Source organism: Lissotriton helveticus, chromosome 2_1 (assembly GCF_964261635.1).
Source record: "Lissotriton helveticus chromosome 2_1, aLisHel1.1, whole genome shotgun sequence".
In the NCBI taxonomy this organism is placed as follows: domain Eukaryota; kingdom Metazoa; phylum Chordata; class Amphibia; order Caudata; family Salamandridae; genus Lissotriton; species Lissotriton helveticus.
In genome coordinates this window covers 899,378,739-899,404,615 of record NC_136059.1, presented here as the reverse complement: position 1 = coordinate 899,404,615, position 25,877 = coordinate 899,378,739, and the positions used below count along the sequence as shown (strand labels likewise).

The following is a 25,877-nucleotide window of genomic DNA, read 5'->3' as shown; positions in this document are numbered from 1 at the left end:
GTGGGTCCCAAAAGAAAAGGAGGATTGCACACGACTCTGGAGGAAACCCTCAAAAGTAACTCCTCTAACAAAGGGATCACAAAGATTACAAGGAGCAAATCACTCACAGACAGCCCAAAGAAAACATCGCAAAACGCTGCACAAAGGGGTTTGATTAAATTTTCTGGAAAAAAGATACCACCAACATCGATCATGGGACCACCCAGGGCATATTATCTTACGCCCGAGCCTGGCCCAAGACAACAGCCCCAAAGGGCTCTCCCTCATTTATATGGAGGGCCTAACCCCTTGTGAGGAGTCCAGAAACCAGATGGAAATGGCAGGCGCAGGCGCAGTCCATGGGCAACCTGATCCAACGCAGATTAATGGTCTATCCAAGTGGCATATCCCTCTTCAACTTTTATACACGGGGCGAGACGCCACAATCACCAAGACCCATGACTAATTTTGAATAAAGATGTCGCAAATTTACCACCTTAAAGGCCACAGCCCAGACATCCGGAGCATGGAAATTGAAAATAATTATATTTCCCATCTACCAAGGTTCTTGATTTCACTGTGGGAGGGGACTGTACAGCTTCATTCCTCCATAATCTTGGCCAAAAGATTGAAAGAACTTTAGAATTAACTCCAAATCTACTGCTGCCATCAACACCCTCATGGGGCACCAATTTAAAAGGAGACCACAAACTCTGCAATGATAGTGCAGATGCGGATTTGGAGAAAACTACCCCGACCGAGATAAATTGCACCACCAATAAAGTTCTTTTGTGGCAATCATCCAAAATGGAAGTTCAAATACACCTCCTACAAGCCATTGCAGCCTGCCTAGTCAACATAAACTCCAGGTTGGAGGAACTAGACAACAAGTTCACCAAGTACCTGGTCTCCAACATGGGGGGCAGCTCCTGTTGCTGCTCAATACTCTTGGGGAAATGGGCCTCTCTCCCCAAGGTCCTAGCAGACATAGTAGAGATAGTCAAAAGAGCACAAACAACACAGTTGACAGGGCGTCGTCTGACTGCAATCTCCAGGAGGCAAGACAGCCAGTAGGGCCCTGACCGGAACCGGAACCAAAGACACCAGCCAAACAGGGCAAAAGAGCGTCATACACAACTGAGAACTCTGCCAGTAGCTCAAAAACAGCTCAAGGCCCACCATGCATAAACCCTGGGAGCAGCTGGGGGAGTGATGCCCCGGCCCTAGACTTGCAGGAACATTCCCTCAGCACAATAGCCGCACAAGAACCTACTCTTTCAAGGTGAGCAAAAAAGAAGCTGAAGAAACAACAGAAAAACAAAAGTCAAGAGGGAGACAACTGCAACTGCTGAAGAGCGACCACCCACCCCTGCAAGGGGACACATCACAACACAGCCATACCCAATTAATATTGCTAAAAACTGGGGGAAAAAAGGTCTCCCTGGTTGCTCAGCCTCTGGATAACCAGCAAATACAAACAATATCACCGAGCACCGTAACTGCGAAGGACCAAAAGCCATCAACAAGACCAGACCAGCCTATAGGCAACAATCCAACAGCTGGAATAAGTTTGGCACCTCTTGAAGCAAGCCCCAAGTTAGCGACGGCTACAACAGCGCTGCAACCGATGGATCTTGACCCATTTCAGCTAAAATCTGGACACCAGTCGGATGCTTGGGGCACCCAAGCCCACAATAAACGGTCCCAAGTAGGATACTCTACAACCAAACAAGGTAGCCAAAGCATAGGATCAATCCCTGCAGAGCCCGCCCCACAAAGGGGCAAAACGGCCCAACTCCGGGCTCACCAATTGTAGTCCAAGAGTTAATGCTCACCTGAGGTACTTTAGCACGGGACAGCACAACATCTTGAACAGGAGCAACATCCTCCGCCTCCTTAAACATCTGGCCACCCTAGAACAGATACAAACGGGTGACTTAGGATGGGTGAAATTCTTCAGCAAGAAAGGGGACACACACATTGACTCACAGTGGTGGGCCTGAAGCATATAAAAATACAACAAGCAATTGTGAACTACTCTACTCAACTCAACCGAGTGGGACATCGATGTCCAGATGCTGCCGCACCTAAAATACCCACATGTTTTGGTACTGGATAATAGGGGAAAGGCCCCTTGGTCGATCCTGCATGGGACAAAGAGTTTGGTTACCATGGGTGGAACTCGGATGGGCCCCAGAGACCCAATGAGCATCAGGGTCTCAAGCCAAAATAATCATTGGGACATTAGTGCAGGCCCCTGTGCTCCAGACCCACCCAGAATCTCAAGTGGATGGCATCAGTATTCCTAACGGCAGTGAAGCCCAGCCCGGTAGGAGAGGGGCCAGGCGAGGAACATTCCACAAGCAGCAATTAACTCTAATTTCCTGGAATATAGCAGGGATCAGTAAAACCAGTGAAAATGAAAACTTGAAGCAGTTCCTGGAAACTGGTGATATACTTTGTCTCCAAGAGACCTGGGCTTTGACCAGTACTTTACTGGCAGGGTTTCACAAACACTTTATCCCAGGCACAAAAAATAACCGATTTGGCCGACCGGTTGGCGGTCTGTCAGTTTTTATAAAGCACGAAAGCACCCTCGAAGTTACAAACATCATCTTAAACTCACCCGGATTGCAAGCTCAACACATCAAAGGCCTGAACCTCAATTCACACCCAATGCTCCTTCAAATAATAAACTGTTACATCAATCCGGCGCAGATCACCATGAAAGAGCAGTTGGAGGAATTGTCAGGGAAACTAGATGACCTTAATCAAATATAAATCACACCAGGTTATCCTATCATGGGATTTTAACCCGATGGATATTGATATGACCAAACCCCCTCCCCAGGGATCAGGCAGGGTAGCACCCTTTTTCATCTTTCTTAACAATCATAAACTGATCTTAACTCACGCACTGAGAAAAGCCCACTAGGACTACTGGATTCCTCTCCCTACCTTCAAGGACATCTCAAGAATTGATTACATCATGGCAGCAAAGCGATTGCGGCCAGATTGGATGACTTTGAAATTGAAGACAGGACGGAAAGTGACCACAGGCCATTAAGAGTGGTCTTCCAGCTGAATGTTCTGTCAGCCATCTGCCACCAAACCATTGGCGTGTCAAGAGGGGACGAAAAACATAGTGTCTTGAGGAGGATCAAATGGTCAGACAAGATAGGCAACACGCTCCAAACGTGGCAGGATCAGAAACAGGAAGGCAGTCTGTCCTCGTCGCTCTCACCCATAAAGGACTGGGAGAACATTGTGGAGGACCTACAAGGAAAGCTTGGGAACTTCCAGCCACAACCACTTAGGCCCAAAGGGCAACCAATATGTGGTACTACTGGGTCAAACAAAGACATACAAGATCGCAAACGGCTCCTGCGTAAGGCCATCGCAAAAAAGAATAGAGGGGGCGGACTATCGGAGGGAATGTCGGTTTCATTGTTGAGGGCAGCTCGAAGGAATAAACTATGGGAACACAAAAATGCCGCCGTGGAAAGGGAATGGTTCAAAGTCTTCTCCCTGCTTAAACAGAATAACTCAGCACAACTGTGGAGACATATAAACCAGATGAGCAGCAGAGGACTCTCAAGAGAAAATGGAGTAGAAGAAAAAGACTGGCTGATCAATGTCAAGCAGCTATACGCAATTCCCCCCCCCCCCCATACAAAGACAGCACAGAAGGGGACAGCTGTGGGGCAGGCCAAGTGTGGCAATCTAGTACAAAGCCTGGAGATACGATCGCTAGCCCAGGTAACCTGCCTATGGGCAACATATCTCCGGCCGAAGCACACTGTACACTACCAGCCCAGATAAACCCCCAAATGGTCATCAAGACCTTTAAGAACATGAAGAACGATGAGGCCCCTGGGCCCAATGGGATTCCAGCACCGGTCTTCAAAAAGGCCCCCGACTTTTGGGCAGCAATGCTAACTCCACTTTACAACCACACATTCTCAACAGCCCTAACCCCTGACTCTTGGCAGGACTCCATTTGGTCCCTATTTTCAAAAAAGGAGAACGTTCAAAACAATCAAATTATAGGCTCATCGCCCTACTTGACCTTGAAGCGAAGGCTTACGCTCGTCTACTATTAAAGGACTTGGAGACATGGGTGGAAGAGACAGTATTATACCTTTCTACCAGACTGGCTTTAGGTCACAATCATCGGCCAAGGGTAATGTTCTGGCACTAGCGCACCTATCAGCCCAGGCAACCCTGAAGAACCACCCTCCACTTTTCTTCTGCTTCATGGAATATAGCACAGCCTTCGACAAAGTTGTTCGTAAAAATTATGGTGGAAGTTAGAAAACCGGGGCATTACACCAAACCTACTGAAGGCAATTAGATCGCTATATGAAGAAACCTGGGTACGGGTTAAAACTAGCGCCTGCAGAGTGTCCCCTAAAATAACCATGGGCTGAAGCAAGAATGCGTGTTGGCCCCAATCCTACTTAATTTATACACAGCAGATCAGGGGGAAGCCCTAAAAGGAGCCTGTCTAGTAGCACCAAGACTTGGACTAGGACTGCCGATGCTACAATACGCCGATGATCTGCAAAGACCTATCAATGCACTAAATCGCATCAATAATATCAACAACTTGACATTAAATCAAGGAAAGATTAAGGTCGTTATCTATGGGATTTACCATCTGAAAAAGAAAGCACAATGGCAAATAGGTAATCTGAAATTAACACGGTGGCATCATACAATTACCTAGGGGTTTGGCAGACAGAACGGCCTAAGGCGAATGCCCAACTGAAACATCTGAGTACCAAGGCTAACAAGGTCACACACCTACTAAAGCAATTAAGACACCACCTGATCAGTCCGACTGCCGGCCCAATACTAAAATTCTACCAGCAATAAGTTATGGTCACCTGGCCTTCCACGGGTTACAGCAAGCCTTCCTTAACTCAGTCAAAGCCAAAGCATACAAAACAGTGCTTCATATTCCGAGGTCAGCAAGGAAAGCAAGGCTAAGGCTGGAGCTAGGTGTGACAAGGTCAGACCTGACATGCCAGGGGGAGATCATAAAGCTCTATCTAAGGATATTAAGGGGCCCAGCTAACTCACTAAAACACCAACTGAGATCCATTTTTGAAGAGCCATGCACGACCTGGCACATTAGCCTAGAAAAAGCGATCAAAACACTGAAGGTCGTGGAAGAGAGCATACCGAGGCCGGATATCCCCCTGAATGCTTGGAAAAGAAGTGCGTGAAATCTCATTTGATCTGGACCGCAAATCTCTCCGTTCAAGTTCCCGCTTAGAGCCGCTGAATAACTCTTATACGGCAGGCAAAGCTCAGCCCTACTTAAGTGAGGCTCTCACTCCATTGGCCCAAAGTCAAATTCTTTTTAGAAGATTACCCACTCTAGGAATTGTGGATTTTAACCCTGCATGGGCCCGAAGGAAGCCATAAACTGCAGACTGTGCCTCTACACGAGGGAACCGTGGCTGCATCTTCTATGCTGTTACCCCAATCTTACACACGAACGTCGGCTACTACAGCGCCCGATCTGTACCATCAACGGAATAAAATCCTGCAGTGATGCGTCAGCCATGTGGTTTTCTACCTCTAACACGATGACCCTAGCAAGACTGGTGAGATGTATCCATCACATCAGGACAGCCCTAAAAGCTGCTAATGAATGCAATTAAAACCCCGGTAAGGAGCACTGTAAACCCAGCGGAAGAAAGCTAGTGGCGGTCTTCATCGAGCACTGACGCTGATCGCACTTCCAGCAACCCCTCAAGGATAGCGCCTCATAAGATGACTAACTAGAGTGTCAAGGGGAACGGGTCACGGCTTTGCAAAGCAGCCCATCCTCATGGTCCAATGGGGGATTCCTGATCGTGCACAAGGCTGCACGTCCAAGATTACAAACTTTGGTGAAGGCTGATCGTGCTGGTACTGGGGAGGAGCCGCACATTTTAGTTATCTCAAATTGAAGTTTTTATCATTGTTTTAGCGTTAATAGGCCGATTGTTTTTAATGTAATGATTTTATTTAATTGTACAGTTAATAAATTCAATTTACATCGGAATAAAAGAACCTGATCTGCGGGCTCATCTCTCAGTCCCATGCTGTTCATCATCTGCATGACTCAGCTCACTAATATTATCAGATCCCAAGACATAACCATCATATCTTCTGCCAACGACATCCAACTCATCCTATCCTTGACCAACAGGACAACCACTACTAGAACAAACTTCACTAACAGCATGATCAAGGTAGCAGAATGGATGAAAAGCAACTGCCTGAAGCACAACTTGAAAAAGACGGACGTGCTGGTCTTATGAAACAGTAACTCTCCCAGGAACTCAACCTGGTGGCCGTCAGAGCTAGGACTCACACCAAACCACACAAACCACGCCAGAAAACCTGGAATCACTCTGGACAATAAACACAACACGGCAGTGCAAGTCAACGCAGTTAGCTCCTCCTGCTTCCACACCCTACGCAAGATCTTCAGATGGATGCCCCAGAACACCAGACGTACTGTCACACAAGCACTTATCACAAGTAGACTTGACTACAGAAACACACACTGTGCTCCTACAAAGACTCCAGACCATCCAGAATGCCACCATAAGACTCGTTCTCAACCTCCCATGTAGCACCCACATCTCTACAAACCTCAGAGAACTCCACTGGCTCCCCATACATGAACACAGCCAGTTCAAACACCTCACACAACCACACAAAGCACTGCATAACATTAGAACAGTATACCTGAAACAACAGCATTCACTTTCACCAGTTGACCAGACACCAGTTCTCTTTCTTTCTTTGTCTTTTTCAATCTTCCAAAGGATGATCATAAAAAATACACAAATAAAATCATACAATAAAACAGAAATATTAAAACCATCTACGATAAAAAAAGTTGTTATTTTACATTCAGAGGAATAAAGTCTTTAGATCATAATTCAGAACCTCAAGGTGAGAATGACAGCTTGTAGTACTAATAAACTCATATCCCTCAGCGACAGCTTTAAGGGATTTAAAGTGCATAGTTCAAATTCACCAACACCAATTCTCAGCCATGCTCTCACTCACTCACACACCCTGCATCCACAATAGCAGGGATGGAGGTTGTTCATTCTCCTACACCAGAACCATAATCTGTAACATCCTCCCTCAACACATCAGAACCTCTTCCTCGTTTGATGAATCTCACTAGAAGCTGAAGACCTGGCTGTTTGACTGACCCTGCGGTGCCTAGCGGCTACACACCTTCTCAAGGGCCTGGATGCTCTTGACTACCTTTAACAGCAACATGTTTTCTCACTATCAAGCTGCATGAATATCATCTATGTAAAGTCTAGGCACTCGCAAGTGTCAAGGATGCATTCTGGCATTGAGAATGCAAATAAAATAAAGGTTGTGAAACTGGTCAGTGTTTTTCTTTGACCTTGACCACTACACCTAACTATGATAAAAACGGTTGAATTGTTTCCCTTCTTGTTCTTTTGAAAATATGTGCAAAAGAAAATGTATTATTAAGTTAAATTAAAACCTTAACCAAAATATTAAAGCTTTTTTTTACTTGTGTTAATTGATTTTAGTAAATGTTACACCTGAACAAGTATCACATTCTTACCTTTCCATCCCTAGTGTTTGCTGAGTCCTGTTAACTCTAGCTAATATATCCATTTAGGATTAACGGTGCTAATAAAGATATAAACCACAACCTGTGGTGGTCACTAGGTACGAAGCACAGTAGGCTCCAATAAAAAGGAGACGAGAAAAAAGACCACATTTGCATAGCCATATGCTAATTACACAACCACCACCTTTTACTGCCCCAACCCCCTTTTCCATATGCAATAACCTTGACGTTTGTAAAACAACATAATTTAAAATACAGTGCACTTATCCATTTTAAATATTATTCAGCAGTGCTTAACTCTGAACAGAAAGCCCACTAAACAGATTCAGCAGTTCATTACTATGTTCAGTAATGGGTCATTAGAGAGATCTTGATGTTCCACATTCCTTTGGGTAGCTCCCTTCACTATCTCCCACTTTTCAACCTCTTCTTTCCACCTGAATCGAGGTGGCCCATCAGGGAACCTCCAGTGCTTCGCTGTCACTTGTCTGGCAATCACTAATGCCATGTACAGAAATCTGGAGATCACTTTCTTCGCATGGAGGTGTGCTTACAGACCCAATAACATTATTTACTTTTTAAGAAAATCTTTTTGCCCGACCTTTATTTCCAGGTCAGAAGGGGCTGCTTTCCACAATATAGCAATAGACGTGCAACTCCATGTCATGTGTGTTAATTGATGCAGATTTTACACATATCTGAGGCATTGCTTAACACAAGTCCCAGTGATAAGGTTTAACCTTATGTGTTTTTTTAACCTGTCTTTGTTGAATTTAGGACTCTGCGCACTTCACCACTGCTAACAAGTACTAAAGGGCTTGTGCTTCCTCCTTGAAATAGGGTAGAATTGGCATATAGCTAACTGGCAAATGCAATTTACTTGTAAGACCCTAGTCAAATAGCACTACTTGTGCCCAGGGCCTGTAAATGTAATGCTACTAGTGGGTCCGCAGCACTGATTGTGACAACCGCTTAAGTAGCACTTTAAACATGTCTCAGGTCTGCCATTGCAGCCTTTGTGCAGTATTCAACTGCCATTTCAACTTGGCAAAATCAACCTTTTGCCAGGCCCAAACGTTCCTTTCTAAGACAGATAAGTCACCACTAAGGTAGGCCCTAGACAGCCCAGAAGGCAGAGTACAGTGTACTAAAAAAGTTGGACATGAACTTTTTAATTTTACTTGTCCTGATAGTGAAAAGCTCTTAAATTAATATTTCACCACTGCAGGGCCTACCTATACAATACACTAACTTTGGAGTTACCCTGCACTATCCTCACTCTCTTTTCTATTGGCACGCAAACTCTCAAACTCCACCACTGTCTTCCCTGATTCTTTCCGCAACTCCAGTCCATCAGTAGTGCTCAACCACCCCGCACTGAGCACTGGGGACTTCAATATCTGGTTAGACTTCACTGTCCATGACAACGCAAGATCTATTTTTCGTATGCTGGAATGGCTCAAACTTTAAAAATGTGTTTGCGTTCCTATCTATGCACATCAGTCATACAGTATTTGTGCAGATTACATGTTGAATTCACTCTTTTGTTGACATAATTCTGTAGTGTGACATCATTCTGTCACACTCTTTGGAACTAAATTACGTTCTGCCATGACTATCTCAATACTAAAATGTTTTACCAGTGTGTTGAAAAGTGTTATTTATTTTGTAGGGAGTATTGATTTTGGAACACGTCCTCCACTTCCATCAGCCCACCCTGTGGTAAGTAATTCTAAAATGTCTTCTCCCACACACATTATATTCAGGACCACTAGAGTTATTCGATTATGCGGCCCCTGCATGTTACATGCATTCAGGGATTTACCACACTTGCCATGTATGCCACAAACTCATGCATAAATTGCATATTTCAACAAAATAATGTTTCTAACTCAAACACATCAAAGGTCTCTAAAAGAAGCATTGCACTCATAGACTAATGATTCAACACAGTTCCATACTAATGAAATGATATTGTTGCCTATGGACTAGGAAGGGGTTTTTGTCTGTACCGTGAAAAAAAAATGCAATCTTTTGTTTAGTTATGCATGCAAATTCATGTTACATCGGACACAGTTCTCCAAACATCAATTATTTCAAAAGGGCCATTAGGACCTTATTTAAAGTTTGGCGAACAGGATACTTCATCACAAACGTGGCATATGTCCTGCCCGTACGGTGGACAAGATATTCATCAGAGTTTAAAGAGAATGCCATCCGCCGAACATGAAATAAGGCCCTTAATACCGAAAAATATCAAAGTCTGTCTTTCTCTTTCTAAGTTCTTAGGGCTTATTGTCCAAAGAAGCAGGTTGTAGTGTGTGACATTCTAGTGTTTCGCGGGTCTCGGCCGAGACCCGGAAACACTCCCACTATTTGTAACACCTTCTGGCCAGGCGTGGCCAGAAGCCTATAAATAAATGGACGGAGGTCCCTCGTGGCTTCCCGTCCGACCTAGTAACCAACGAGTGTGGTGTCCCTCATTTATGCGCTTGTAGCAGCTTACTGGTATGCCCCTTGTGTAGTGTTCCCTGCTCCCCTACACTGGCGACGAGGGTGGTGGAGCCTGTGAAAGAACCCTGGCTGCGGAGCAGGACGATCCTGGCGGTGTCGGAGTGGCCCCGGATCAACGTGCAGTCCGTCGTGGTGGCAACGTGGCAAAAGGAGGACTGGTGCCGGTGGTCTGCCTCGCGCCGGTAAGCAGCGTGTGTGGAGCTGCGTGGTGACCGGCGTGCGGATGTGTCTCGGCGGGTGAGATGCAGCGTCACTCGGCTGTGTGGTATAGAGGCCCGGCCGCTGCCTGATGGAATGCGCGCATGCGCTGTAGACCTGAGGCCTGCCCCAGCAACGGAGACGCGCGAAGAAGCCTCGGTCTAGGCGAAGGAGGAAGCGTGGTCGACGGGGAGCACTGGGCTTCCCCGTACCAGCACAGCGATGCCTGGGAGCTGGCGTGTGAGCTGAGGCCGTCCTTCCTGGTGATAACAAGCCTTGGTACCTGCAACAAAAGAGAAAAAAAAAAGAAACAAACACGGCGAAAGGAATAAATGTGATACAAGTAAAAAGAAAAGGGAATGGTAGACCATTAACACGGACAATAAAATACTGTGTACTACACAGGAAGGCAAACATCAAACACGCATTTTCAAAGTAAAGTGGTTGCTACGCCTTGCTATGCAATCAATATTGTCACATTTCACGCACAAACTCAGCACCTGGAATATAGAAACCAGCTCGGACAGTCACAGACATGTCAGTGGTGCAAGATGCGGGAACGGCAGGAGGGGCCCAACAAGCAGCAGCCCCAGCGCAAGGGGCAGGGCTGGCAACACAACAGGTAGTGGGCACAGTGGTCCAACAGTTGCCACACTCCCAGATCAATCCAATCCCTCCGTTCAGCGCGCTGGCCGACCCAGGCACGGCGGCGCCTCGCTGGGCAGTGTGGCTAAGTCGCCTGAATAACTATTTCACGGCAACGAGGGAAAAAGACAATGAGGTGAAAAGGTCCTTGCTACTACTCTTTGATGGCGATGAACTGTACAAGTTGTTCTTACATCTGCCAAACACCGGAGCAGCTACAGACTATAATGCCGCGGTACAAGCGCTAAATGCACACTTTGACCCACAGCTGAATCCACATTATGAGAGGTTCAAGTTCAGACAATCCCGGCAAAGGGACGGAGAGACGATGGACGCTTTTCATGCACGGCTGAGGGAGCTGATAAGCACATGCCCGGATGATTATCAAGAAAAGGAGGTAACAGCGCAGTTGATTCAGGGGTGCAAGAACAAACATCTAAGGACACTGATTTTGAGAAAGCCCTGCATAACGCTGGACGAAATACTGATGCTGGCCAGGTCACATGAGTTGTCAGATGCGCGAGCCACAGCAATGGAATCAGCCATCAACCCGACAACGAGCACTGAAGTAACCGTGAAGACAGAGAGAGTGGACGCCATGCGGAGCAGTAGCCGCGGAGGTAGAGGAAGGTGGCCGACCAGGACACAGCAGCGGGCGCAGTGTGGTTCCTGCGGGTATGAAGAACACAACCGAGACAGCTGCCCTGCACGTGGCAAGACGTGTGACAAATGCGGGGGAGCTAATCACTTTGCCAGCGTATGCAGAGGTGGTACGAGAGGAAATTCACGAGGACAAGGATCAGCGGGGAGGAAAACACCCACCAAAGCAGTTCGGCAGCTGGCCCTAGAGGACACACGGGACACCTACCCGTCAAGAGGAAACAGGACACCATCCCACCACCCACAACGGCTGGATGACTCGTCGACGGAAGATGAGGAAGAGTGCTATTATGTCTCCTTCGTAAGTGAGCTCAAAAGGCGGCGAAGACCACAGCCGAAATGTCAGATCCAAATCGATGGATCAACAGTAACCGGAGTCATAGACACTGGAGCTACAATCAATGTAATGGGCATTCAGCATTACAAGGCGCTACGACCAAGACCTCAACTGGTGCCATCAAAGGCTCGCATCCTCACCTATGGCAGCAAGACTCCATTACCCCTGAGAGGGAAGATGACGGTGCAAGTGAAAGCCGAAGATCAAGAGCTGACGACCACTTTTCACGTGATCGATAAAGAAGCAGACTTGCTAGTTGGCAGTCACACGGCGGAGGACCTCAAGCTAATTGCGTTTGCAAATGCAGTCAAAGCACTACACACAAAGGAGATCCTTCAACTGTTCCCGTCATTATTTCAAGAGTTAGGTACCATTAAGAGGCCACCTATCAAGTTACACATTGACAAGGCAATACAGCCGATTGCCTTAAGATATCGGAGAATACCATTTCATCTTCGCTCGGCGGTTGAGCAAGAACTAATCAAACTGGAAGAACAAGGGGTAATAGAAAAAGTAACAGGACCAACACCGTGGGTGTCGCCGATGGTGATTGCTGAGAAACCTCGACAGCCTGGCAAGATTCGAATATGCATTGACATGAGGATGCCCAATAAAGCAATCAAGAGTGAGAGGCATCTCACGCCCACGGTGGATGACATACTAACAGACCTAAACAGAGCGCAATGGTTCTCCAAGTTAGACTTAAACGCCGGCTACCATCAATTGAAATTAGCGGAAGAGAGCCGATACATCACGACGTTTTTGACGCATTTAGGCCTGAGGAGGTATAAAAGACTCAATTTTGGCATCACGTCGGCAGCTGAAATTTTTCAGAACACTATCAAAGAGATTCTGTCTGGACTGAGTGGGTTAATAAATGTCAGCGATGACATACTCATCCATGCCAAAACCAGCGAAGAACACCATAGGAGACTGAAAGCTACACTCAGGAGGTTGGCGGAGTTTGGTGTCACGCTGCATAAAGAGAAATGTCAGTTTTTCAAGCAGTTCAAAGAGTTCTTTGGATACGTATTTGGCTCAGAGGGAGTCAAGGTGGACCCACGGATGTCAACCGCCATCAAGAGTGCTCCAGCCCCGACCACCGCATCGGAGGTGAGAAGTTTTATGGGCATGGCACAATACTGTGCCCGGTTCATCCCGCAGCTTGCCACCATAGCTGAACCGCTGCAGAACCTGACAAAAAAGAAGAACCCGTGGAGGTGGTTCCAGGCAGAAGCAGAGGCCTTTGACAAAATAAAAGCAGCACTGCTGGACAGCACAACGATGGCATATTTTAACATGGCCAGACAGACGGAAATACTAGTGGACGCCAGTCCGGTTGGGCTAGGTGCATTGTTGACACAAGAATCGGAGCCTGGAGTGTGGGTTCCCCTGGCATTCGCAAGCAAAGCACTCACAGCGACAGAGGCCAGGTATTCGCAGATTGAGAGGGAGGCATTGGCCGTGAAGTGGGCCTGTAATCATTTCCACTTATATATCACCGGACAACCATTTAGGATGGTCACAGATCATCAGCCTCTAGTACCTTTGTTCAAAGGCACAGCCCCACACCCACCGCCGCGGATTGAAAGATGGGCCATTCAGGTCCAACACTATCAAATGGATCTAGTCTACAGACCAGGAGCAAAGAACCCGGCAGACTTTCTATCACGACACCCCCAGGTGGAACGGGTGAAACCCTGGATCAAGAAACGCGGACCGAAGAATTCATAGACATGGTGTCCCAGTTGTCATGTCCCCAAGCACTAGCACCGGAAGACATTGTAGCTCAGTATAGCGATGACGCTGTCATTACGAGAGTCAAGGTAGCGATGGACACCGGATCCTGGGAAAACTTCCTGCGTAACGTGAGTGATTGGGATGAAGATGGCCGGACTCGCTTGTCTCAGTTCTGGAAGGTACACAATGAGCTCAGTAGGGCGAACAATGGGCTTATACTTCGAGGGTCACGAGTGGTGATTCCATACACTCTCCAAGACCGTGCAACCTCACTAGCTCATGAGGGACACCAAGGCACAAAGCGGATGAAAGCCAGAATGCGGGAAAAGTTGTGGTTCCCTCACATGGATGAAAAGGTGGACATGCTGGTAAAGAACTGCCGAGCCTGCCAATTGACCAGTCTTCCGGAGACGCCTGCCTCTATCATCATGGAAGAGCCATCCCCAGCACCCTGGACCTGGGTCAGCTTAGACTTCGGGAGCTTTCCAGATGGAAGGGTGACTGTGGTACTGGTAGACAGTTACACGAAATACCCAGTAGTTGCAGTTGCACCATCCACCAGCTTTGCCAATGTCCAGCCGATCCTTAGCAAAATATTCGTGATGTTTGGTATCCCCCAGGTGATGAAAACGGACAATGGGCCCCCGTTTCAGGGACACGAATTCAAAGAATTCCTGCAAGGATTGGGGATAAAACACCGACGAATCACGCCCCAATGGCCCCAAGCAAACGGAGAGGCGGAAAGATTTATGAGGACTGTCAATAAAACCCTGAGGATTGCATTAGTAGAGGGGGCAGACCCAGAGGCAGCCCTGCAACTCTTTCTGAGGAAGTACAGAAGCACCCCCCACAGTACCACTCAAAGATCCCCATGGTCGTTGATGTTTGCAAGACTCCGGCATGACCTGCTACCGACAGCAGAAAACTGGATGCCTGAACCATACGCATCGGCTGCCACCCAAGAGAGAAGGAGAAGAACGAACGAGAAAGCCAGCCACAAGAGGCGGGCGCGAGACAGAGTGTTAGTCCCAGGTGACGCAGTGCTAGTGAGAACACGCAGGCCTGTAGGAAAGTTCCGTACTCCATATGAAGTAGAACCATGGACAATCAAGACGACCAAAGGTACGGCTGTAACAGCACAAAAGAACGGCGAAGAAATCACCAGAAATGTGTTGTGGTCTAAACGTATTCCATCTAGACATGAAACCCAAGAGACCGGCGACGGGCCCGTCGCTGAAATTGCTGGCCAATCCGACAATGGTGGTGAGTCCGCTGAGAATGATGACACTGCCAACACATCGTCATCTCCAGGGAGAAGAGAACCCGAACCGGTGCTCACCAGGGGGCGAAGTTTTCACAACCTTCGACTTTGCATGTTGACTTAATAAGACTGTTATGAAGAAAAGAAAAATGAATACCAACTTGGGAAGGGATGTGACATTCTAGTGTTTCGCGGGTCTCGTCCGAGACCCGGAAACACTCCCACTATTTGTAACACCTTCTGGCCAGGCGTGGCCAGAAGCCTATAAATAAATGGACGGAGGTTGCTCGTGGCTTCCGGTCCGACCTAGTAACCAACGAGTGTGGTGTCCCTCATTTATGCGCTTGTAGCAGCTTACCGGTATGCCCCTTGAGTAGTGTTCCCTGCTCCCCTACATAGTGCATTTTTTACATTGTGCTTAAGTCGTTCTCTCTCTGGTATAATGGATGCTCAAAGTCCTCACACTGTAAAGGGCTAGATCGTAAAATATCACAAAGCTGGATTGTTGCTTTGCAGTTGCAAAACTGTCATGCGGTGTACGTGCATACATACCTTTGAGGATTGCAGGGGATGAGGCATGTACCCTTTGTTGCCTTTTTCCCCAGAGATTCACCAGGGCTCACAATATGTGCTTGCAAATCAGAATTGTTCTTATAAATTGCAAAGCACTAAGGGGCATATTTATGAGCCCCTTGCAACACTTTTGCGTCGCCATTGCATCACTTTTCGTGACGCAGGGGTGGTGTACGCAATGCGCCATGTTGCGCCATATTTACAAGGTGACACATCTAGGCTGATGCGTCACCTTGTAAATCCCTGTGCCACCTTGTACCTGTGTCAGGTATAATATATGCAGGGTGGGCATTCCCACACAACAAAGCCTCATAGGAGTGTCGCAGTGAAATCTATCAGATTTTACTGCGCCATTTCTGGGAATCCACTGCATCAAAACCTTACGCTTGCCTCATAGCAGGTGTAAGGGTGATATAGTGCTATGTGTATGGGCCTCCCTCATGCATTGCTGGGGTGGTGTCACGACTCCAGTAATGCGTGTCTTTTACACCGACAGATTCATCAGGATTCCTGACCCATCTGTCACTCTTTGCATCATGGCGCGCCGTACAGTAAATACGGCACATCCATTGTGTCACAAGGAGGGTGCAGTGAAATCTGTTGCATCTGGTGTTACCCTTCCACTGCCAGTATAAGTTATGGGGTTAAATTCACTCTATCAACTGCACTTGCCTTCTCTCCATGTCTTGAGGCGCAGGCTGTCAGCTCACAAAATGGTGGCGCGTCCCTGTGTCCTCGGGGCCGGGCTCCACACCCTACATGAACCTCATCCGGAGCCAGGACACAGCAGGACTTGCCTTCCACACTTACAGGCCTGCAGTGTCTCAGTGAGGTTTCTCTCGACCATTGCCGCCGCGAGCGCCATATCGAGGTCAGATTTTATGACGTGGCCCGCTTTTAGTGACCGCAGATTCAATTGCCCGCCTGACACAGGAACCAACCGGCAATAATTCCTCGTCCGACACACCTCTTTCGTGTTCGTGGAAAGTGGATCAGTTCTGGTCTCGCCGTGGCCCCGCACCAACATACAGCCTTGATGTGTCCCCCAGCTGCGTCACCATCCATGCCAGCCAGGGGATGTACGGTAGATATCCAGGCCTCCAGACTTCGGTGCCCCCTCTCACTGCTGGGTGTATTGCTACTACAAAAAGTTGGCTACCCTGGTGGGGCACCTCACAGGCAGCGTTAGACTGTGTATTTGAGCCTGCACTGACTCTCGGTGTGTCCGGATAATTAAAGGATTAGATCTCGGCCAGCGGAGCTCACTCACACAGCACCAATCTCGCTTCCCATATGGTTCTGGATATTAATTGGTACAGTGTGCTTAATTTCCCATCACTAAGTCAAAATAAGAAGTGTTAGGTCTGATCCTCCAAAATGGTTCATCCCTGACAAGGGATCAGTTGTTGACCCAGCCTCTGCATTCCTTGGCCACAAAGCCAAGCCAGTGTCCTCTAGGAGAAGGGTTGGTACCACCCAGGTGAAAATGTGTATTGAGCCTCTGGAGCAGAGATGAGAGGCAAACTGGTTTGTGAGCAAATTGGGTTGGTGGTTGAGTGGGGTGTTAACCCTGCTCATGCAACAGGCACAACCCTTGTCAGGGTGACCCAAAACAGTCACTTAATTAACCTGTATGAACCCCTCTGGTAGCTTGACACAAAAGAATTCAGTATTAATTCAGAGGCAATGTGTAAAATATTTATGCAGCACATACAGTAATAAAGTTAGAACACAACACAAGAAATGTTGAAAATAGGGTATATTCTAGTACATTATTTGACAGCAAATGACAAACATCCAATCAGTGAAACTGGAGTTATGAATTTCTAAATTTTAAAGGGATAAATGAGTGCCTAAAAGATCAAATCACTAACCACTGACATCTACTCTAACAAGACAGGGTCACAGTTGAAAATGATGACGGATTGCAATGGCACACAAGTCAAATACAAGAAATGGATAGGACCTGGTCGCGCTTACCTTAAGACTTAGAAGAAATTATGTGGAAAATGTCTGAAAAGGTAGGTAGAGTTTAGCGGTGAATGCGGTGTCTGAGGAGGAGGTGTCATCTACAGGGAGCTGCTGGATGAAGTTGCAAAGAGGATTTATACATTCGCACTAAGGACCTGATTTAGATATTGGCGCACAGGTTCCCCGGTTATAACGTGACGGGTATCCCATCTGTCGAAATAGAATTCCCAAATGATATAATGGGATTTATATTTTGGCAGACAGGATATCTGTCACTCTTGTGACAGAGTACCGTTTCCGCAAAGATCTCAATGAGACCCTTAGTCTCTTTTTTTGGAAGCCGAAAATCTATAGTGGAACAAAACTGCGAGCTGTACATGACGAGGGTTCCACACGGCCGTATACTTCTTCTGCGAAGGGCCCCTGAACAGGATTTGCTGCTAAGGGGAGGAATGCAGCTGCCACGAATTCAGGCCGACCGGCTATGCACCTTGGACAGATTGATGAGCAGGTAGGTTATGTTATGTGTGTTTGCAAAGCGCACTATCACCAACAAAGGCACTGTCTCTCTTAGCCAAAACCTTTTTAAGTCCCAAGTTTTGGATTTTGACTATCTGAGCACCTTTAGCATCTTTTCCAAGGGTCCAATAATGGAGCGACACCACTTGAAGGGCCAGGACTCACTCAGGCAGGGTCCAGGTGCCGCTTTAAGACAGAGTAGCATTTTCTATCCCTGAGGCTCTGATCAGGAGGCCAGTCAACTAGCCCTTGGAGTCACTCTTGTAGTCCTGGGTTCAAGAAGTGAAACAGTGATCAAGCAGCAGGGCAGGCCTCTGGAGGTTCAAAGCAGGCTTCAGGTAGCATTCCTTCCAGGTGAAGCAAATCAGTCTCCAGGCAGTACACAGTAGGCCACAGCAGAAGGCTATACTCTGAGAGTGCTTTTGCACAGGGCCGGACTGGGAACCAAAACCTGGCAAACTGCTCAGCCGGAACCCCCCTGGGCTGGGTGCAGCTGAGCAGTTTGCAAGGGCCGGTTTCGGACGATTTTGTGGCAGGGGGCCGATATTGCCGACCCCGGTAACAATAACGGCCACCCAGGGGCCCAAAACCGCCCCCACCCTAGCGGCCCACCGGGGAAATGCCCGGTGCCCGCTGCGGCCAGTCCGGCCCTGCTTTTGCAGGTCCAGAAAGTGAATCGAAGAGTTAGTCTGAGAGTCCTATTGGCAGAAAAATGCCAACTTTCTAAAAGTGGAATTTTTTAAATTGGAACTTAAAATCTGACTTTATCTTTAAAGAGGATTTTAAATTTCAAAAAGTCATGCATTTCTCAACTGCTTCTAATCAAAGGTTAGCACTTATTAAATGTAATAAGGCACCCCAATGTTATCCCATGGGAGAGATAGGACTCATAGTAGAGAAAAAGATTATAGGACTTTTTCACTGCCAGGATATGTAAAACTTAAAGGTTATGTCCAACCTTTTAATTATAATTCACCCGCCCTTTGGGCTGCTTAGGGCGTGACTTGGAGGTGATCTATATGTAAGAAAAGGGGAGTTTAAGGCTTGGCAAGGGTGTTATTTTGCCAAGTCGAATTGACAGTTTAAAACTGCTAGCAGGCTGCAATGGCAGGCCAGAGACCTGTTTAAGGGGCTTCTTAAGTGGGTGGCACAAAAAGCGATGAAGAGCCACTAGTATCATTTAATTGACCAACTCTGGGTATGTGGTATATAACTTTTCCAGGGACTTATTTGTAAATTAAATATTCCAATTACGTTTAAGCACATTTTATGCTGTTTTAGGAAGTGAGCACAAGCCCTTTAGCACTAGTTAGCAGTGGTTAAATGCACAGAGTCCTAAGACCAGCAAAAACAAATTCAGAAAAATAGGAGGATGAAAGCAAAAGTTTGGGGGAAGACCACCCTAAGACTGACAGGTCAAACATGGTTCTAAACTCGCTTTCTTTAAGGCATCACAACATACAATTTGTTCCGATTAGTTTTCAACTAATGTATAATGTGGGATAGAAATGCATATTTTACAGGGTCCCGTTAATTTTAACAATGGCAGAGGCTGCAAGGATTGTCCAGCATTAGAGGATCAAATTATGCATCAGGGTTATCCAAATTATGTAGCATTGGGTGGCACATTGTCTCACATTATTATTTGGTCCTTTTGAGATCCAAACATGTTCTTTTGAAACCTGCAAATTATGTGCAAAGTATGCGCAAGTGTGGTAAATCTAAATTTATACTGTAAATGCCACAGGCACAAATTCACACAATGTCACTAGTTCTGGCCGCTGTCAACGGTCTATTCATTTAATGTAAGCAAAATCGAAACATTCCGTATTCAATCTGTTCCCATTGATAGCAGTAGTTACAGTTGAGTCAAAGTTTACACTGAAAATTCATTTTGTGTTTTCTTGATTACTTGATTGGCACCAAATCAGCATATAACTTTCTAGTAAAAAATGTCATTATCTTTTGGTTCGGCATAGCAAGTTTCGTATAGTTCCATCAAGTGGGGGTCAAAGAAATGGTAAAAAAAGAGGAATAATCCAATTTGAACACCATAGGATTCTTTGTTCCTCGATACAGAAAAAAACGACTGATCAGAATTATACCAAAAGTGGCAGAAAAGTAGAACTTTGCTCACGGAAGTGACTTTGCTTGGTCGGTGTATATTGTTTCAATAGTTTTTTTGTTTTTGTTTTTAGCAATTAGCATTTCAAAATGTTTTTGTTCCAAGCATGAAGAGGTTGAATTATAGAAACAGCTTGACAGTGGAAAATACATATTGTTGTTTTAACTTAATCGCTGCATGACGAATTTGCACTAAATCTGTCACATGCCTAGCAAGTTTGTCCTACTGTTGATATTTATACATTTGCACCGATTTATTGAGGGGGACATGGTTAAAAGGTGGGGAGTCAAAAAAGTTCTAATTGGTTAATAACTTTGTCAGCACTTGTTAATTCCCATGACGCTTTTCAGATTTTTTTGCATGTTCAGTCTTCTGTGACTTTGGCAGGTTTAGTGCAGAATGAATAAGATGGGGCGCAGTTAAGAGTGGGCATAGCGTTTTCACATGCTAATCACCTCGGTGCTCCTTAATGAATCTGCTTGAAATGTGTCAGGTTGTTAGCACACTAATCGTACTGCAGGAATCAGGGTGTCAAAGTTAAATGAAGGTGTAAATATTTATTTACAAATAACCTTGGTGCAGTTTTACAGCTCCTCATGCTTACCATGTTTAACTTATTCTTGATATTTTCAGTCCCGACCGGCCCATTTCAATGCTGCAGAACACCGTTCAGTCTCATTGCACTTTTCTCATTGGGAGCTCGTTTTACGGCTGGATACCGGCCATAACACAAGCTCCCATTGAGAAAAGGGAGGTGCAGTGCATCCATGCACCCTGTGGCAGGCACCTCAAGGTGTCTGTCATGGGGTGCAGAGATCAACAGGGGGCCCCTCGGCCTCCAACTGGAGGGCATGCACCCAAGGGTGCCCTGCTGCTGGACACCAACGTCAAGTTCTGACAGCCTGTGTCAGAGAAGCCAGCACAGAAAGGCTGCCGAAACCCGACATTGTAATCTCAAGGGCGGAAATGCCGGCCCTTGAGACTGTAGGCCAGATTCTGACTGGTCGACTGGCTCTCCGAGCCTGTCGAAAAGCCAGCCAGAATGACCGGCAGGTTTAGTTAATGACCGTCTCCATCCTAATGAGGCAGTCGTAAAGTAAACCGGCCAGCCCATTAAAACACTACTGTAAAGGTTCTGACCAAGGGTCGAAGCCTTTTATGGTCGCATAGTAATCAGCCCCTTAGTAGTTAATGTGGGAAGGACCAGGGGGAGTGGCTGGAACAAGGGGCATACTTCTCACTAAAACCCTAAATGGGAGGAGTTTTGAGAAGAGTAAGGAGAGGTTTAGAGAGGGGATTTGGTAGGGAAATGCACCTACCCACAAAAGAGCAAGCCCATTGCTAATCTCAAACTGCACTTCTAAAGTTACAAAAGCTAAAGAGAGACCCAAAACAGTAGTAAATTATTCCAGCTCAAAGCTCTAGTAAGTCCATGGCTCAACACTGGTACTACAACACCATCCTGTTGAAAATAATTAAGAATAGGACTTAAAATAAAACCCCATCGGAAATAGTATTACATTAAATAACTTATAATAAATTCTATACAACACTTTTAATAATTATTATTGCATAAAAAATAATTTTTTGCCATCCAGGAGCTCATTTTCTGGCGTTTAAATAATCAAATGAATCACCTAAACTAGAAACCTGTTTTTTAAGTGAGAATCAATATGCACTGCAATATATTTATAAAATTAATTAAGAGTAATTTAATTATATTTTATTAGAAATTAATATAATTTTTAATTAAAAAAGGTTTTAAAAATAGTTTACAATTGAATAACAAATATCTTTCATTTTCATATATTTTTTTAAACATTAAAATATATTTATCCTTTTAATTGTTTGGAATTATTTCATTTTAATTTTACACTATTTCCTACGGAGTTTTATTTTAAGTCCCTGTCTCTATTATTTTCTATTGGAAGGTGTTGCACTATCAGTGGTTTGCCATACGTGGAGCTGTACTTACCAGTGTTTCTTTGTTAGCAGTAGTATTTTACACTCGTACTTTTGGCTCCACTCCCTCTTGAGTATCTTTACACTCAGAACTTGTGAATACTTAAAAGTAGTAATGTTACTCAAAAGTGTAATACTAAGTTACATATGTAAATTACGCACAAGTGAAAGCTAGCTTTGTGAATTGCCCCATAAGTGTATTCCTTCATCACATATTGAAACTTTGAATTGATCCACACAGGAAAAGGCATAGTTCACTATAAGATTTTAAGGTGCCTATACAGTTTTGCATGACACAGTTACTGATCCTTTTTGATATTATGGTTTCTAGAGTTGCCAAAAATCTGGAGGACTTATCTCAAGACTCAAATCCAACTCATTTCCAAGAGGTGGCTGTAAAAAGGTGCATTATTTGCAGATGCCTTAACGAGTGGACTGTCCAAATTTAGCTCTCTCTTTAACATGCACTAATCAGTGTGGTGTTGGCTACTAACAGTGTGTACTTTGGGGTTTTTCTCCTTTTTTTAACTCTTTTTCATTATAACTTGTAACAATTAATTCTGTGGCTAAATATGACCCAACTTTCCCTGAAAGAAAACTTACCCCTGTTGGAGATGGTGATTGTGTGTAACCTCAGTGGGACACGCTAAGGGAGTTGTGTGCAAGTTCATTCTTTTTATTAAAGAGACACCAGTACTGCACAGGTGGCTTTGCATATTTTAGAATGAACTTGCGATGTTAATCTCTCAGTTCCAATCACTTTCAACCACCTTCATTTGATATCTTGGCTTTACTAGTGGCCACTGTACATTGAGATAAATTAAACAAGGATTATACTTCAAACTGGCGCCACAAATTGGCTCATAAGTCCTTGCTTGGGTAGTGACCAAGGGTAATGCCCAGACTTAATTGTTGTCATGTATGTGTTTAAATCTGTCTGTAACAATGTGCTAGGCACCTAAACTAGTCACCACGTACAAACTGAGTGCTCTCCTGTATCAATTGTTTACATCAGTTCCAGAATAGTGTGTGTTATTCCCCATGTATGTACACAAAATTGTTGTGAGTGGGTTTTAAATTTTGAAATATGTCAAATGTCTTGGAGATTGAATGTCTTTGGAAATATATAAGACGTTCCACTTTCCAATGAGTGATTTGTTATCCTAATGATTAACCTTGCACAATTGGATACATGAAGGAATCAAGGGAAAATATAGTGTACTTATGAAGTGGGCCATCACCTCATATCCAAGCCAGAATATGACCTCTGTGTCAGCTAGAGAGCAATTGTGTGTTTAAATTATGCACTTACTTACCAAAACTCTTTATTACAGTGAGTCCAGCGCTTTTGTCGAACAGTGCTTATCAGTGAGACTGACCCTCGCACCCCTGATTGGCACTGTCTTGAACTTTGTTAAAAACAAAAAAATCAATTTTTAGACCATGCCATCTAAAATATGGGCTCCTCCTATCATGCCTCCAATGCCTGCACAAACTACCCAGATAAATGAAAACAGTCCACCACTAGGTCCTTCACCTTCAAAATGGGAGAGAGCAAGGAAATTCTGAAATATAACAGGGTAGAGACGGGCATACTGTAAAGGAAGATTACCAGTAATCAATCTAGCCAGTAACACCTTGTGCCTCTTCCAAATCATAATCATTACCAATCAAGAAATTCCAAGAAGCAATATATGTGAAGGAACTACTCAATCAACAGCACACACAATAGAACAAACCAGACTAGTGATCAGCACATTGAATGAAGCTGCTGAGGCTTCCACATTGAGCTTGTAGTAGAACCCAAATTATTTAGCATCATAATCAGCAATTCCATTATTCTGATGCAAAAGCAACCATAAAAGAACATGTGTCCAATTAAATCCATGGTTGAAACATCATGCAGAATAAAATTAACACATATAATATCAAGTAAAAACCATGTGCATTAATTAGTTAAAAAAAATAATGAATAAAATCACTCCAGGTGCATAGTGCTAATTGAACAAATGACAAGTCTCAAAAAGGTGCCTGCATAAAATCAACATTCAGAATTCTTCAGCTACTGAAGCAATCACATGGCGGGCCTACACAGCCTAAAATTGCATGACTTTAAAAAAAGATTAAAAATTGTTTTGTATATTTTAAATAAAATTTACAAAAAAAAGAAAGTGTAGCATTGTTTGGAGGGATCTACCATCGCAGGGACAGAGGGGCATGCTAACATTCTTCTGAAAGCCCATAGGAAAATAAAGTAGATAAAAAAAACTATCAGCTCTAAAGCGGAATAATAAGGATCTTTCCAATCGCTCTTGTGTTATACAAATAGTCCGCGAGGCACTATCTATATTCAAGTATAGATAAGCTGCAATTGTGGGTTTTTTGTTTTCTATTGTAAGTCTTTGAGAGCGAGCATGGTTTAGCACTAACGTTTCACTGTCTTTTTGCCTATTCTCCCACTGGAACAAGGTTCAGCAAAGATGTGAGACCATCCTACAACATGAAAGGTTTTTCTCATGTATGCTAGCCATCTGATACTAAGGCCCTTGTCACACTCTAGACAATCATTGATAATGGCTTGGCTCGGAGTCGTCCCTCTAGCTTGCCATATGGCTAATCATAAAAGTAGGAGGCTAACTTTGGTATGGTCCATTATGTAGGTCATGCCCAATTCCTCATGAAATATAAAGTAGGAAGTAGATGGAGGGGCCTGATAGAGCCTTTCTCAAAAATTGATTTTCCTCCACCTGAATAGCTGCACAAATAGTAATGCCCCAGACATCAGCTCCGTACATTGCCACGGGCACTCACTCTGTTGTAAATCTGCAGGAGTGGAGAGAGAGGAGGGTACGGTAGGCTGAAGAGAGACCCCCCTGCTCTAGATAGCTTCAGCCTACGATGCCGAATGTTGGGAACCCAAGAACCAGAGGAATCAAAATTGACCCCAAGATATGAGAACATTCTAGTTTTATCCAGTCATTTGTTGCCAAAAGTAGGAGTAGAAACTCAAATCAGTTTAGGGCGGCAAGCCATAATAAATTATTTAGAGACATTTGTTAGCAAGTCATGGTCAGCCATAAATTGATTAGAATAATTCATTGGCAGAAGCAGTGCTTTCGGGATGCAGGCCATCAATAGTAAGTCATGAGCATAAAGCAGAGTAGGAAGAAATTCATCATTGACCTTAGGGACACCAGGAGTGACAGAGGATAATTAGGGGCACAGCTTGTTACTGTAGAGTACGAAAAGTAAGAGGGCCACTACGCAGCTTTGCCTTAAACATCGAGCGATTGCAATCTCACTGGAAAGTTCACCATTTGCCCCATATCTAATTCTAGCTTTCATATTATCATGTAGGGTTTCTGAAAAGTGAAAAGTAAACAAGCACTTCATCCAGCCTCATGGTGCAAAACAGTCTCCACAGCTTTGAGCAATTTACACAAGTCGAATGCTGAAAACAGATCCATAAAGGCAAGATACGCAGGATGTTGATTAGCAATGGTGCACTTGCAGATTAAATTCAGATATTATTCTATTGTTCCCACGCAGTTGCCGAAGCCATATTGGTAACTGTGTAAAATGGCACTTCTGAGGCCCAGTCCTTCATCCCATTATAAGTAACTCATACTAATATTTTCACTGAAGTATAAATGAGTGAAATGGGTCAATAGCAGCTGGGATCTAACGTATTACCTCTGTTGAATATCAGAACAATGATCGAAGAGGAACATGAACTCAGTAGCTGAGAATGAGCAAAAATTTT

General features: G+C 45.0%; 1 protein-coding gene across 4 annotated transcripts in view; it reads left to right on the top strand.

The window, feature by feature from the left end:
* Positions 1-25,877, top strand: part of SYK (spleen associated tyrosine kinase) — a 275,583-nt gene that overhangs the window by 167,592 nt on the left and 82,114 nt on the right. For 2 of the 4 annotated variants that reach the window (XM_078675625.1, XM_078675626.1), the window contains exons 7-8: positions 9,282-9,331; positions 22,446-22,517. In XM_078675625.1, the coding sequence (XP_078531751.1) occupies positions 9,282-9,331; positions 22,446-22,517 (122 nt within the window). The remainder of the gene's footprint in view (positions 1-9,281; positions 9,332-22,445; positions 22,518-25,877) is intronic. The other 2 variants (XM_078675628.1, XM_078675629.1) reach the window with 1 other exon arrangement.